The sequence below is a fragment of the Schistocerca americana genome, chromosome 1, assembly GCF_021461395.2.
Source record: "Schistocerca americana isolate TAMUIC-IGC-003095 chromosome 1, iqSchAmer2.1, whole genome shotgun sequence".
NCBI classification, from domain to species: domain Eukaryota; kingdom Metazoa; phylum Arthropoda; class Insecta; order Orthoptera; family Acrididae; genus Schistocerca; species Schistocerca americana.
This window is the reverse complement of record NC_060119.1, coordinates 530,203,507-530,220,732: the sequence shown is the minus strand read 5'-3', so window position 1 is coordinate 530,220,732 and position 17,226 is coordinate 530,203,507. Positions and strand designations below refer to the sequence as shown.

General features: G+C 38.8%; 1 protein-coding gene across 1 annotated transcript in view; it reads left to right on the top strand.

Moving 5' to 3' along the window:
• Positions 1-17,226, top strand: part of LOC124624605 (syntaxin-like) — a 70,439-nt gene that overhangs the window by 35,660 nt on the left and 17,553 nt on the right. Inside the window, exons 2-7 of the mRNA XM_047149117.1 lie at positions 1,298-1,378; positions 7,187-7,286; positions 7,367-7,441; positions 15,810-16,001; positions 16,323-16,396; positions 16,481-16,618. Coding sequence (XP_047005073.1) covers positions 1,298-1,378; positions 7,187-7,286; positions 7,367-7,441; positions 15,810-16,001; positions 16,323-16,396; positions 16,481-16,618 — 660 coding nt within the window. The remainder of the gene's footprint in view (positions 1-1,297; positions 1,379-7,186; positions 7,287-7,366; positions 7,442-15,809; positions 16,002-16,322; positions 16,397-16,480; positions 16,619-17,226) is intronic.

Genomic DNA, 17,226 nt, shown 5'->3' with positions numbered 1-17,226 from the left:
TGTGACTTGTGAATTAGAGTAGAATGTCTTTCAATAGTTCCACAAATGAATTTTCCAAAAAATGCAGGAACCTCTCTTTTGTCTGTTGCTGATTGATAATAAATGGACCTATCAAAAGGTTACCGATCATGCCGCACCAAACATATATGGCAAAACAAACTTGGAAATTGCTATACACTGAAGCGTGTATATTTTCCCGAGACCACAGATGATTATTGTGTGTTGTTTATTCCATGTTGTGAAAACTATGTATGGAAGCAAATGAAGATTCTCAATTACCCAGTGACAGAATTGAAGTCATTGAGCATTGTCACCAACATGGAGATTTTGGCCATACTGTATGTGAAATGGATACAGGTTTTCCGCAAGTAATGTTTCCCAAACAAGTGTCTGTGGGACATTCATACACAGGGACATTCGTTGTATGCTTGTACTGGGACTTTGCTCAACACTTGCAGTAATTTCTTCCTGTTCTTGCAAAGTTTGTTGATGTGCATGGTCAGACAAAAATGTCTACTTGGAAAAGAGCCTGTTGCATGCAAAGTGATAAACAATTTGGTAAACAACCTGCGATCAGGTAATCGTCGAGTCAGAAAGTGCCTGTAGTATTTGTCTCTTGCAGAAGTAGCACTATCATCGCAGAAGCCATAAACGTACACCATATCTGCGTATTCCTCATTACTGCAGGTGTGTGGCATTGTTAGCAGAACTTGTACGAACACAGTTAACACCATACAGTACACAGCTAATTGAGCTGTCGCCGGTACACTACACGATGCAGCTATAATGGGCACAACTGTGCAAAGTACAGGTGATCGTACTACGTACGTTACATGACCACCATACGTGGTCGGTTGCATAGCATAAACATGGTATGTACCCGTGCGTTGTTTGCAAGACAATCATGTTACAGTGCAATTGTATTGCGTATACGTTCACATTGTACACATCAGTTTTGCAGAGTTAAATTTCCTTTGAGAACAAGATTGGATAGGGTATCTTATAATTCTTTGATTAGATTAGATGTTCTGATTTATGACCTGACATTTAATTATCATTCTTTAATATTATAGATGACATGAGTTTTTCTGCTGTGTAGACAATAATTCCATTAAAATTCTGATTTCATTTCCTGCACTACAGACAAATGAACCAAGAGTGTTCTAAAACTTATTTACATTTTGTAGCCATCATATGAAACTATAATATGAAATAATAACTGTCAAGGCATTATGAATTGTTTTAAATTTAGCTCAATAAATAAAAAAATTTTAACACATTTGTTTCATACTTGCAGGTTCAACAAGGCAAGGATTATGGCACAGTCATTGTGCACATTGATGACAAGATCCAACATGTGGATGCTTTCCTCGAAAAGGTTTGTCATGGGCCTCAATACTAAAAAAACTGATTAGATCTAATTGTAATTTTTCTAATTCAGTAATGCATTAAAACAAGGGAAAGCCCAGGCTGCAATAACAACAATGTGGAAAGGGTAGGTTGCTACTCAGCAGATAAAGGAGGCATGAGTCACAGACAGGCAACATGAAAAAGAGAAAACACAAACAAATTCTCACAAGCCCAACTTAGACACACATACACACACACATGGTCACTGTCCCCAGTGCCCAAAGACAGTGGTCATTTGTGTGTGAGTTGTGCCTGCATAAATGTGTGTCTGTTTTCTGTTTCAAAAGGAGGAATTTGTCCGAAAGCTTTAATATTTCAGCAATCTTTCTCATTGTGGCTGTCTGGGACTCAATGACTTAACATAATACCACCAGCCTTCACAGTGGTTCACTTCAGATTTCAAGAAAGTACCCAATTTCATCACTACAGCATTCTGACAGGTAGTGAGACCATGTTAGTATATGTTTGTAATTAAAGTTATGATACGGTTTTATACATAATATTACACAGTATCAGTTGAACATCAGCATTCACTATTAGGAGCACACAGAAAATCCTGTGGTCATGTGGGCATCGACATCGGAGTGAGTAGTGCGAGGTGGCAGGTGCATGACTGGAAGCTCCATCTCTGTCAGGGTGGCGTGCGAAGGCGTGGTGACAGGCTGCAGGTCCACATTATAATCAGACAGCCAGCGGGGGTATATGATGCACCGACCGGCGCTGGTGTAGAGGTGTGGGGAGGGGTGTGGCGTGCGAGCGTGCCTACCCCTAGTGCAGATTGAGCCATCTGAGGAGGTGAATGCACGGACTCTTGATGGATCGCACTCTCGGGGGATGGACAGGCTATGCACGATCTTGACATCTGCTTCCTCATTGAGTGTTGAGTCTGCAGTGTCTGTAAGGAGCACAAGCACACTGCCATCGGAAGTGACAATCGACACATCGTCAACGTGGTTAGGTGGTACGTTGCAGTGCAAGTTGAAAGTCGGGGAGCAAGTCTCTCCAGTAGATGAAACGTCATCAAAACCTGCACATGGGGTTGATGACGACATGCTCAGGAAACCCACGAACTGCGGTTACGAATCATCATCAAGTGTCAGCTTTTGCACAAAATGCTATTTTATGCAGTGTTTCACGCATTTTACAAACATATACAACTGTGGCACCTATGAACAGCATCACAAATTGATGACAGTAGAAGAAAATTTGTGGTCTGACATGGAAGACTGTGTTTTTAGCTAAAAAAGAAGCAGTCATAATTTTTTGTTAGGTTGATGTACTTTGTTCAATCTCTTCCATGTAGACATATTCAACACCTGAAGTATGGTACAAGATGATCTGCAAAATAATCAACTATGACTGCAAACAATCCCATTGGCGTAACATCCGCAGCCAGAGACTGAAAATACTGCAACAGTTGTAAGCTTCTTTTATTTAGAACACGACTGGTTTCGGCTCTTATACACCCATCTTCAGGTGTCATCCTGAAAATAGCAAGAGACAGGAGATAATTTTTACAAGCAGCAATACACATAAAAAAACAAAACAAAAATTCCACCGTGTCTTGTACTCATCCACCATGGTGCTCGGGGTCACAGCACCAAGCATTAGTGTCCTGGTATTTTTTGCATATTTCTTTACCCAAGCAGTTGTCCGTAGTACTGTCTGGCATCACTTTGTGTTGACTTAGGTTTTACAGCACCTGATTGGTAGCTGTTAAATTTTTTATGGAATTTTTTGTTTTGTTTTTTATGTGTATGGCTGCTTGTATAAAGGGCGTTCAAAAAATTTTGCACAGTTGTCTCTATTTTTTTTATTTTTTGCAGGAGGAGAATGAAATTTTTTGTGAACATACTTGGAACATTAAGCTATACCATGAGACTACTCAGTGTAGCCTCCAGCAGCTGTGTCACATCTGGCCCAACATTCTTTCCATGATGTAAATGGACTTTGGAAAAATTCTGGGGATTGACTTTTACACCATCACTTGACACAGGAAATAAGGTCTTTCTACCTACCCAATGTTTTACTGTGCAGGTGGGGCTGCAGATGACAAAAAGAGGTAAAAATCAGATGGAGCCACGTCTGGACTGTAGGGAGGATGAGGAACAATTTTCCAACCCATTTTCCTGATTTTCTCTTGTGTCATAAGGGCTGTAGGGGTTTTGGCATTGTCATGGTGTAGTCTGATGAGCTGACCCTGAATCTGTGGTCTGTGCATCTTGATGGCATGTTGCAGCTTGTTCAGTGACAAACAGTAATGGTCCCAGTTAATTGTGGAGCCACGTCTCCTTATTCACATCACTCACTGCCATCAATGGACTACTGCATCATGGATTGTCCAGTAGAGAGAAATCACCTTCTTTAAACCTCTGCAACCACCACTGAATACTGCTGCAATCCACTGTGTCCTCCCCATAAACATGGAGCAACTCCCTGTGAATCGATGTGGCAGAGTCATCGCTGGTCTTGAAGAGGAACTCCATCACCGACCATTGTCGCAACCAGACATCTACTTCACAGTCCATTATGGCACACCAGTAAATAAAAGAAAATACTTTTACATACCAAGTATGTTCACAAAAAATTTCATTCTCCTCCTGCACAAAATAAAAAAAAATTGGATACGACTGTGCAAAACTTTTTGAATGCCCTTTGTAAAAAGATTATCTCCCGTCTCCTGCTATTTTCAGAATGACACCTGAAGATGGTCGTGTAAGAGCCCGAGAAACTGGTTGTGTTCTAAATAGAAGAACCTTGCAACTGTAGCAGTATTTTCAACCTCTGGCAACTATGACTTCAATGAGCTCTTTTATTGGTCACAAAATATTTTCAAGCCACAAATATTTGAGGACAGGTGAAAGTTGCAGAGTGCCTAAATTGATGAACAAGATGAATGTTCCAAGATTTGTCCTTCAAATCTTTCATGTCTTCCCACAGCCAAAGCACGTTTGTCAGCAGGTGCATCTTGTCAATGAGTGATGATTTTTTCCCATTCTGCAGACTAGGCCTGTTTTCATATATTTTTTCATCCAGTTGTTGTGAAGACTTTTGCATTAGTCTCCAACTATTGTTGCCCTCTTTACAATGGTTCAAAATGGTTCAAATGGCTCTGAGCACTATGGGACTTAACATCTATGGTCATCAGTCCCCTAGAACTTAGAACTACTTAAACCTAACTAACCTAAGGACAGCACACAACACCCAGCCATCATGAGGCAGAGAAAGTCCCTGACCCCGCCGGGAATCGAACCCGGGAACCCGGACGTGGGAAGCGAGAACGCTACCGCACGACCACGAGATGCGGGCCTTTACAATGTCTTTTGCCTCCCAGAAAGTACAAATCATAATCTTTCCAGCAGGTTAAACTGCCATTGCCGTCTTTGGTGCAAGGCTACTGCCTTCCAACCACTGTTTCATGTCTGCCACGACATGATGGATCCATACCATCTGCTATAACAGTTGTATTCTTTGTTAAACGGCCCAACACTTCCAAGAAATTTGTATTCACTTTTCTTTTGGTCAGACTTCAATATATGTGGTATCCAGTTTGCGTGAACCTTTTTCATAGTGTTAATACCAAAACTTTCTGAAAGTTCTTTTATGCAAACAGCAAACTGCAATGGTCTCAACACACTTTCTTACATTGTGTCGAGTGTTAGTTACGCTAACTGTATTTCTCCATTCAGAATAACACAATGAATATTTTTTGCTCATATGTCTTGTAACTGTATATTTGATTTGATGAGCTGTAAGCATGCATTTTGTTTACATACGGGCATTGACAAGCTACTACTAGAAAAGGTTCAGTCATGTTGCATTACTACATTTATAATTTGACAGGCATCCAATCAGGTTCAGTGGCCTTCCTTCTATTACTTTAGTTTCTTTCAACATTCACTTGTTTATACTGATAAATATAAAAAAAATGACAAACAAAGGAATGACTGGTAATGGAATCTACTTTTGGAGGCAACATGTAATGTTGCAGCTGCTGTGTTCCATTTCAGTGCCTGTATGATAGATCAGTTAATACTAGTAAGTTAACTGTCTTGATGTGGGGAACAAATATGGATCCACTGTACACCAAATTGCACTGCAGACATTGTGGTACATCAATGTATGACATCCTTTTGACTGGAGTGCTTTGTGAACTACACAAAGACTGACTGACTGGCTGACTGCTAATTGACAGTACTGGCTTGAGACTTGAGGACTCTGCTCGTACATCCTCATCATGCAAACTGGTCATGTTGATGAAATGATCACATTAGTGCAGAAACTGCTGTGAACATAATTATGTCAAGGCTTACAAGAGGACTGTATGAACTTCCTTTCACTGATTTGATTCACATTGACAGGATCTGTAGGACTCCACTGGGACTTCAGCATACGTAAACAGTATGACACAAGTCTCAGCCATTTTGAGGAAATCGATTTTGGAAATTTTAGGCATCCTAATATATTTTTTATTATCATTAATGCAACAATTTGAAGGATTCTGATCTAAGGATTCTGCAGTTGAATGAGTAAGTGCTTAGTTCCATAAGCATGACACCTCTGGATCGAATCTCACTGCCAGTACTTTTTTGTTTCATTCCCATGTAATTCTATCGAGTGAGGTGGCACAGTGGTTGGTACACTGGACTAACTTTCGAGAGGATGGTGGTTCAGAACCCATGTCCAGCCATCCTGATTTAGGTTTCCTTACCTAAATAGCTTCAGGCCCTTTGAAAGGGCACAGCTGACTTACTTCCTCATCCTTCCCTAATCACAGAACCGATGACCTCGCTGTTTGGTCACCTCTCCCAAATCAACCAAGTAATTCTAACAACAGATATGCATGGTACACCACAAAATTTTGCAATAATGACCAAGAACAATTTATTATGAAACTAAGCACTTACTCTCTCAGCTGCGGCATCTTTTGAATACTAGAAACCATACAAAGCATACAAGCGAACCTAAAAATTTTAAACTTGACCTTCCTGAAAATGGTTGAGAGTTGTGTCTTCTTGTTTACACAAGTGGAAGTCTTAATTTGGAAGTCCTCATTCTGCCCTAGACACCTTGTCAATATGAATCAAATCAGTGAAGCAAAGTTGACACACTCCTCTTGTCAGCAAAGGTGTGGCAAATAGCAGCAACACAGCATCCCCATCAATAAAGTTAACTAACAAGGAAGGTACACTATGTTGAACTGCTAAAAACTAAAAAAATTATTTTAAAACATGGAGATGTGTGTGTTCTACTGTCTATGAAGGTCATTTATCTGAAAATTGATGTCTGAAGGTTAATGAACTGAAATACTAAATAAGCACAAGTCACTGACAAAATAACATAAGGTCATAAATATGGTGATATTTGACTAAAACTAAAAATCTCATTTGCATAAGATTTCCTCTTCACTTTTATAGCCTGCATTCCTTCCATGTGAACTTTGAAATACCACAAACTGGTTCAATTAGTTATTCTTACTAAATATCATTATTTTCTATTCTCTGCTTTATTTGTGCACTAGTTCCTGATATATATTATAACAAAAGAAAATTATACAACATTGAAAAGTAACTCATCTGGTGTAAAACAGGTCACATTATACTACAATGAATACATAGTTATTATAATAACAAGTAAAATGAGCTATTCATAGCAGTTACAAACACTCTTAAGAATAAATGTGATATTTATTAAGTGAAATTACAAAGAAAGTACTTAAGGTAAACTCAACAAAATTATGGTTTTCCCTTCTTGTAAAACATTTCCTCTTTTGCAGGTGTCTCAGATTCAGAAGCTAATAGAAAACATCAAAACAAAGATTGATGAGCTTAAAAATATACAGAAGGAGCTTTTAGGTATTCCAAAGGATCAAGCAAGTAAGCCAATTGCAATGTCTATTTCTGCTTAACTGGTAGTAGAAATGTACTACAAAATTTGTTTTGTCCTCTCTTGGCAGAGCTAAGGCAGGATATGGATGCTTGTACCGCTTCAATTCAGAGAATGATAACCCTGACAAATGCTAGACTGAAAGGTATGTGATGTTATGTAGAAAAAGTTTTAGTTTTACACAATATAACCCGAAAAATTAAAAGTAATATCCTTCACATTTAAGTTTTAATTATTTTATTCACTTTATTACCAAATGTGCATCATTTATCAATCATAACTGGATAGACCGCATCAAAATTACATATACACATAGAAATGAGTTATTTACAATTTTTCATATAACATATAAAGAAACTCTTCACAACGAGACATATATAACAAATGAAAGCAATATTATTTTGGCCAATCACTTTGGTCACTGCGTCCCCAATAGCCTGCTGAAAAAAATTCCAATAGAGTAAAATGGATGCTGTTTCAAGTCCTGTGCTATTTTCCTTTTGAATAATACTGGTGTCAGATCTTGTGTTCTAGACAGTAGACAGCTTGGTATTTCAATGTTCTCCTCATTGCAGTTGTGATAAGTATGTGTTTCTTGCCTCAAACTGAAAGCTCCCTGGTTTTCTTTTATACTGATAAGACATAAAACACATAATAGCCAAACTCTGTCATTATTCCTAACCAGGTGAATATAGCTTTACAGTGCTCCAGTCTTTTGCTCGCAGTGATGATCCTGACAGCTTCTTTTTGTATCATTAACATGTCCCTACAGCTGAAGAGTGTTGGAATACCAGGTCATAATTAATGTTGCTGTGAAATAGTGCATAACATGGTGTTATGATTCTTTTCAGTGAGGTATGTTACACGGGAGGGCTTGGAGTACACACAGGCTGTGTGCTCATTCATTGATAGTTTGCTATCAGTCATCTAATCCAGTAGATTGACAGCCTCCAGTTATCCTGGCATCCATCACTGCTGAGGCTGCACATCAGATGATGTGCTTTTTCTTCATTCTTTTTCATTTTATTTTGAACAAACCACTCTTTGATGTTTTCAAAGAACAAATCTGTTGTGCAGCAGTTTGCCCTTGGCAAAAATGGTGGTGTCATACTTTGTAGGTGGCACAAATTCAGTATTACTACAATTATATCAACAATTAAGTCTCACAAGTAGCACCTCAGCATGCAGCCTTGATTATCCATGGTTCAAGACCTACTGGTACCACATTAGTTAATATAGTTCTTGGAGTTTACAGAACATTACAGAGTAATTCAGAAATGAGTTAATTTGTACTATCATCAGAAGTTTCTATGATTCCATAAATTTTTATAACTTAAGAGGCATATACACTGGTGGTTTAAAACATTAATTGCATTTTAGTACTAAAATATGGTTTCTATCTTACATATTTATGATCCTGTCCTATTAACAACTTAGTGATTTGAAACAGTGCAGTGTACTGTGTTACACACAAAACAATCATAAAATAATACAAACAGCATACTTTTATCACCTTTGACTGAGGCAAATATGATCAGATCTATTCAAAGAAAATATGGTTGTGGTCCTCAGTCATTCCATATTACCAATTCATCTACTTAGTTACTGTCATTTCACATGCAGCTCCATTTTTTGCTCTCTTGTTGTCAACATTAAGGCATTTGCAAGTTTTGTTTATAACTCTCTCTCTCTCTCTCTCTCTCTGCACAATTATGTATGATTCAGAGATGTGTTCACTTGCATTGCCAGTTCCACTTCATCAGTCCGCCTCTTTCTTGGTCACCCTACACCCTTCTTATTACCTCTGGTAGGAACAGAAAAGCTAAATTTAGCAGCTATCTTCTAGATTAATATATTCTACATACAACTACCAGGATGATGGGGCGGACAGGTTTAGGCCTGGGAGGTTATGGGAGCAAAGGATGTGCTGGAAGGATAGCCCATCCGCGCAGCTCAGAAAAGCTGATGGTGTTGGGAAGGGTCCAAATGGCACAGGTAGTGAAGTAGCCCTTGAAATCTTAGATGTTGTGCTCTGCTGCTTGTTGCCACACTGGGTGGTCCACCTTGTTTCTGGCAACAGATTAGCAGTGGCCATTCATTCTGGTGACAGATTCCAGTCCTGGATGACAAGGGGGTCACTTCTTTGTGGATGGTTCTTGGGATGGATGTATCAGGTCTGTGTGAGGATATGGCATGGGAGTTCTGTTTGTGTAGTAGGTCAGGGGGTGGGGGGCGGGAAGGGGGGGGGGGGGTACTGCCTGTCTGGGAAGGCCTTTGTGAGGCCTTCAGCATACTGGGTGAGGGAGTTCTCATCAGTGCAGATGCATCTCCACAGGTGGCCAGGCAGTATGGGAGGGATTTTTGGTATGGAAGGGGTGGCAGCTGTCAAACTGCAGGTGCTGTCAGTGATTGGTGGATCTGATGTGCACAGAGGTGTGGATGGAGCCACCTGAGAGGAGGAGATCAACATCTAGGAAGATGGCATTATGAGTGGAGGAGGGCACTTCCACACTCCCACCTAATCATTCCCTGGTCACCTTCCAGGAATTCCTAACTTCCAACTTGGCCTCACCATCCCTCCTCAGGTCCCTTCCTAAGAACAATAACCTTTCAGCAGAAGAAAGGGCTGCCCTACACAACATAAAAACAGATGTTGACCTGATCATACTCAAAGCAGACAAAAGTTCCACCATTATTATGATGAACTGGAGTGACTACCTGGCAGATGGCCTCTGCCAGTTGTCTGACACCTCCACCATCAATCTCTGCCAAATTGATCCCATCCCAGAAGTCCAATATAACCTCCAATCCATGCTGAAATCCTTAGGCCCTTGCCAGAACCTCTTCCCTGAATCCAACTCCCTGCTCACCCCAACAACAGCCTGCACACCCACCTGCTACATGCTCCCTAAACTTCACAAACCTAACAATCCTGGGTGCCCCATTGTGGCTAGTCACAGTGCCCCCACCGAAAGAATCTAAGCCCTTGTTGACCAATGTCTGCAACCAATTGTCCAAAACCCAGCCTCCCACATAAAGATATGAACCACTTCTGCACCAGCTCTCCACCATTTCCGAACCTATACATCATGGGTCCCTACTCATCATTATAGATGCAACCTCCTTATATACCAACATCCCTCATGCCCATGGCCTTGCTGCAATTGAACTACATCTCCCAATGCCCTTCAGATTCCAAACCCATGACTTCATTACTCATACACCTAACCAACTACATCCTAACCCATCACCTTTGAAGAGAAGGTATACAAACAAATTAGTGGCACAGCCATGGGTGCCCCCATGGCATCCGTCTATGCTAACCTCTTCATGGGTCACCCAGAGGAAACATTCCTAGCTTTCCAAAATTCCAAACCCCTGGTCTGGTTCAGGTTTATTGATGACATATTTATAATCTGGACCCAAGGCCTTATCATCATTCCTCCACAATATCAACAGCTTCCCTTCCATTCACTTCACCTGGTCCTTCTCTACCCATTGTACCACCTTCCTAGAAGTCGATCTCCTCCTCTTAGATGGCTCCATCCAGGCCTCAGTCCACATCAAACCCACCAACCACCAAAAGTACCTGCACTTTGACAGTTGCCACCCCATCCACACCAAAAAGTCCTCCCATACAGCCTGGCTACCCGTGGCAGACGCATCTGTAGTTTGAGAACTACCTCGCATAGTATGCTGAAGATCTCACAAAGGCTTTCACAGAAAGGCAATACGTTCAGACCTAATACACTAAAAGATATGCTGTGCCATATCCCCACACACTCCTGGTCCTTTGTCAGGGCTTTGATTATGTATCATCATGCCCTGAAATGAAGGTCATCCTACCCAAGATACTTCCATCGCCTCCCAAAGTGCTAAGGCCAGGCCAATTGTGTAAGCAGCCATGTTGTATATCAGCTCTGCTGCAACCACAGCACAGGGTTTTAGATTGGTATGACAACCAAGCAGCTATCAGTGGTGCAAGATGCAGCAGAGCACAACATGCAAGATTTTAATGACTGCTTCACAACCTCTGCCACATGGATCCTCCCCCTCACCACCAGCTTTTCTGAGCTGACTTGAGCATTGGCATTCCAGGACCTCAGTCATTATGAAAATTATAGAGCCATGCATCAGTATGTTATTCTTTATCAGAAAGTTTATCCTTTCAAAATGGATGATGCCTTTGATTACTGGCTAGTGTATGTGTAACAATAGCTAATCTTGTAAGTTTTTGTAAAAAATAATGAAAAATTTTGTTGCTGATATTAAAGTGTAGATACAGGGACAAAATAAAGAGTTAACAATTTTTGGTGATTTGACTTTGTATAACTGATTGTACTACTATTACTTTCTTCTACATAATCTCTTGTTAATTTAAACTTGCAATGTGACAGACTAATAAATGTTACATTATCCCACCCTCACACATATAAAAAGTTTTCCTGGTCTTGGAAAAACAAAATTCACTGCTGGCAGTTAGCTGCTCCGTTTGGGAATTGCCAGTTACCTCCATTGGGCGTGACCCCCACTGGAATTGGGGAACACTCTGCCACCAGCAGAGTTGGAGGGTAGTGAGAAAATATACTTACCACGAAAAAAATAACTGATCCTCCAGGTTGGGCACTGGGCTATCAACCTGTCCCATAAAAAAAAATCTTATTACGGAACATCAAGAAAATGCCTCAGAGGGAAATATAAACAAGGAATACAGAAAATGGCTTATGAACAAGGACTTACGATTTGGGATGTGGCACATTAGGACTTTGGCAAACCTGGAGCTCACAATATTCTGTCAGAAAAACTTGACAGATATGAATTGGATCTTGTAGCACTGCAAGAAATTAGATAGCCAGGAACAGGAAAAATGGAAAGGCACATTTTATACTATAGTGGATCGAAAGATGGAAAGTACCAGAAGGGAGAAGGTTTTATGGTTAATAAAAGTTTGATTTTCAACCAACTGATGATAGAATACCTGTCATGACTCTAAAAGGAAGATTCACAAATATAACAATAGTTACACTACATGCTCTGACCGAGGAAGCGGAGGCCGAAAAGACAGACAGTTTTATGAAATTCTCAAAGAGGTAATTAGGAATAGCTGGGATTGAAAGCCCCTACACGTAATGGAGTGAGACTACTAAGCTGTGCAAGTGCAGCCAACTTAAGTGTTATGAACTCACACTTTCCTTGAAAGTACATTCACAAGGTAACTTGGTTATCAGCAGATGGAAGAACTAAAAACCAAACAGACCATGTCCTGGTAGATCAACAACATAAAAGCAGCATAATGAATGTGAAAACCATAAGGGGAGCCGAGGCAGGGACAGACCATTATTGTAACAGAGATACGCCAAAGAACAGCCATAGAAAAGCCAAGGGGAGGGGAGGGGGAAGAAAGAGCACAAACATCCATAACATTGACATAGACAGATTGAAGGCTAACGACAGGAGTTTGTCATTAAAGATCACAAACGTCCATAACATTGACATAGACAGATTGAAGGCTAACGACAGGAGTTTGTCATTAAGTTGCAAAACAAATTTGATGTTCGAACAATAGAAGACAACCATGACATCGAAGATCATTGAGAAATGATAAAAACAAATATTGAACAAGCAGCACTAGAAGTATGCAAATAAAGAAAAAGAAGGAAGAAAAATTTGTGGTTTTCAAAAGAAGTGAAATAAAGAACAGCAGCAAAGGAAAACCACCTACAAGAGGATTCCAATGAAAGTAAAGAAGCACATTAAAATTTTAAAAGTTAAGCTAAAAGTCTTCTCAGAAGGAAAAAGAGAGAACATGTTGATAGTCTAATCGAATAAGCAGAGGAGCATAAAAGTGCAGGGAATGCAAGAGAGTTTTACAGATAGATCAGATTTTTCAGAAAAAGATATATACAGTGGATGTGTGGCAATAAAGATAAAGGTGGTAATACAGTTCTGGAAAGATCCAAAGGTATGGAACTTTGGATGGAATATTCTGAGGAGCTTCTAAATGTTGGAGATAGAAGTGCAGAAACAGAACAACAACATGAGTATCAGAGTGTAGAAACCTTCATGGATCTGCCGACAATGAAAGAGACAACAGACTCAACCAAAATACTAAAACACAACAAAGTTCCAGAGAGAGATGATGTAACAGCTGACCTGTTTAAAAAGGGAGGAATAAAAATTGAAAAACAAATAAGACAAACTTGCTATGACCATCTGAAATGAAGGAAGAATGCCAGAGGAGTGAACAAGACTGATAATAATACAATTCACAAAAAGGGTGACAAACAACAATGCAGGAACTACTGAGGCATCTCAGTAATTGGCACCACCTGTAAAATATTCTCCAAGATGTTCCAGACAAAATTAGAGCCGCATTTCCAAAAGATAACAAATGACAAACAAGTGGGATTTATTAAGAATTGATCAACTACTGATGAGATATTCATATTGAAAGAAGACATATCAAAATATTGGGAGTATAACAAAACAATGGCAATACAATTTGTTGATTTCAAAAAAAAACCATGACAGTATATCCAGAGATAAGTTGTGGGAGAAAATGTAGAGATTCAGAATACCAAAGAAGATCATATATCTTGTGCAAGTGACACTGAAGGGCTCAAAAGGGGCAGTGAAAATGGATGGAGAATATTCCAAGGCATATGACATAAAAACAGGAGTCAGGCAAGGAGAAGGGATATCACCCCTCTTGTCCAACACTGTAATACAGAAAGTGCTGGACACAGCAAGTGAAGCAAAGTGAAGCAGAAGAAGGAATTAAAAGAGGAATAAAAATAAATGTACTGGCCTTTGCAGATGGTGTAGCACTAATCACTGAAAATCCAAGTGATCTTAAAATACTAGCAAAAAGGCTCTTTCACAAGGCACAGGAATCTGGATTAGAAGTAACTGATCAGAAAATTAAATTCACGAGGGTAGAAAGAAATTACAGAACAAAAAGACAGGAAACTCTGCAGATCGATAACCATATGTTTGAAGAAGTAGATGAGTTTAAATATCTGGGGATAGTAGTGAACAATAAAAATGATGAGAAGCAAGAAACAGAGGTGAGGATCAAAGCTGCATCCAGAGCATCAAACTCCCACAACAAACTACCGTCATCTAAAATTTTTTCAAGAGGAACCAAAATAAGAATGTGTAAAACCATAATAAGATAAGTATTACTATATGGGGCAGAAATATGGAGAATAAATAAATAAAAGTAAAATCCTGCCAAAGATATTTGGACCAATCAATGGAGAAGAGAATGGTGAAGAAGAAAGAACAAGGAGCTCACAGAGCTATACAATGAATCAGATGTAGTTGCTGAAGCATAAAACAAGAAGGCTAAGATGGGCGAGCCACGTCTGTAGGAGAGAGCAGGGATCTTTACTGAGCGAAGTCTCAGAGAATAAACCAGAAGGATGAAGATCTCTAGGCAGGCTGAAAATGAGATGGAGAGACCAGGTTGCCAAGGATCTCCAGGTAGTGGGAGCAAGGAAAGATGTGGAAGACAGAATACTGCAGAAGAGGCTACTTGATGAGGCCAAAAACCTGCTGTGGTTTGTGGAGCCAGGAGAGTATGAGTATTTAACTGCAAAGTGTAGGAGAAGTAGTGGCATCAAGTTCCTGATCACTAGACTTTGCACCAATGTCTTTGTTTTACACAAGTTTGACTGAAAGCATGAGGTGAGGGCATGTGGCACTGTTGATGGTAAGCCGTCTGTTGGATGGTGACATTAAGCTTGGCGGCCCCTTTGGTGCTAGTCGTGAGTAGTAAAAATGTGCTGGCACTGCGTTTCATCCTCTCCCTTCTCTCATCATCATCATCATCATAATAATCATACAACACACACACACACACACACACACACACACAAAAAAAATACATACATATAGCATTAAAAATACTGCAGTGGAGGCATATTGCAAATACATAAAAAATAAATAGATGAATGTGACTCAATGAAAATAAATTGAATTAGAAATCAACAACTGACAGCATTGTAGCATTTCATTCCATGCATACAGCAGTAGCTTATAATATCAAAACCAAGTTGTGACATTTCAGTACTTATGACTAATTCTGAGTACTCTATTACTTTTATGTTCAGGAAAAGAAAATAAAATTATGGTCAGAGAAGGAATGAAGTTACATGATTGAAATTTCAACTTCATTTTTTATATCCAGACTGTGCCAATATTGCGCGTGCTACAGTTTTAGAGATAAAACTAGTTTTAAGTGGAAGTGCCACTGTTTACTGCAATTTTATATTAAATATAAACTTTTTTCACTTTATTGCTTAGTTTCACTGTCAAGATTTGCTGATAATAGTCCATACTGGAACAGAACAAAACTTCAAATTTTTAATATTCTTAGCACCTGACAGAGTTTGTCTTTTGTAACAGTGGATGGAGCTTACTGTCAATGGTGAGGTTATCACCATTTTGTAACAGTGGTTTGTAAGTATTTACTAATGCAAAGTTGTTCAAAAAATGTTTCCTCATTTCAGAAATGGAAGAAGATATAAAGAAAGATCAAACTGAAGATTCTAAGCCCAAGTCAGTTGTCTTGAGAAATATAGAAAAGGTTCAATACTCATCTTTAGTGCATATGTTTTCTGCTGTATATGAAAGCTATGCTATCCTGATATCAAATTATAAGGACAAATCTGCTGCTCTGCTTAAGCAACAACTGAGGATAAGTAAGAACAGTCCCTGTTTTGTCATTCATTACCATCAGACTTCTCAAACATACACAGTTTAAGTACACAGATGGCAATAACATAAAAAGTAAAGCTTTAATGGAAATGTAGTAATTTATTTCTAATTATGAAGATATAATACAAAATTATACTTTGAAGATACCAATTTGTTGTAGATAAAAGAAGTGGCTCAACCACAATACATTACAATACTATTTTTTTTACATACACGTATAAAACTAATGCGTCTTATAACCACAAATAATGTAAATAAATTACTACTTGATCACCATTAAACACCTTGTATTTTTACCCCTGTAGAGAATGTTATAGTTCCACATGAAGAATTAGAGGAATTGCTGGCAGAAGAAAATCCAGCATTATTTTCAAACAATGTAAGCAAAAACATCATGTTTTACTGACATAAACTGAGTGGTTTGGTACTTACTAATGGACAAAACAAAGCATTTTTCCAAAAGATTTTAGCTCTTACTGCTGAAGCAAAGATGGCAATAGATCCTTTGCAGTCAAGGCATAGAGAGCTTCTCAAGATTGAGAAATCTGTCCGTGAGATGAGGGATCAGTTTGTTGAACTTGGAACACTGATTGAGAGGCAGGTACGTACATAATAAGTATTAGCTCAGTACACAAATTTTATTATACAAAATACACATTAAATTTTGGCTGTAATCTTTGGGTGGCTCTTATTTATTTTCTGAGATAAGGAAATGTTGGAATAAGAAGCAGCCTCAGAGAATAATCATCAAGATGTATACGGAGTTATGTTCAAGAGCAATGGTCTTTTTTCTCAGAATTAATTTCATAACAGTGCAAAATCTTTTTACATACAACTTGTATATAAAATATTATTTATAAACATTTGGTTTGAGTTTTTCTGTTGATCAAAGACATTAGATGAATCACTGGGATTTGCAACACACTTTTCATGTTAAAATTCAACTGTTAAAGATTCAATTTTAGTGTACCATTATTTATGAGTAGGTTTGTAACAAATTTCTTTATCAACCACAGAAATGAAATTATTTATTAGAAGGTTCATAATACAAATTGAAAGATTTTTGGAATAAAAAAAATTTGAAATTTTGGATAAAACTTATTATGGCTCTTCCTAATGATGTGGTAAGAGTATGACCAAATCAGAATAATGAAGAAGAGAATTACACACATTATCTGTTCTTACCTGTATCAAAGACAAGAATGCCAA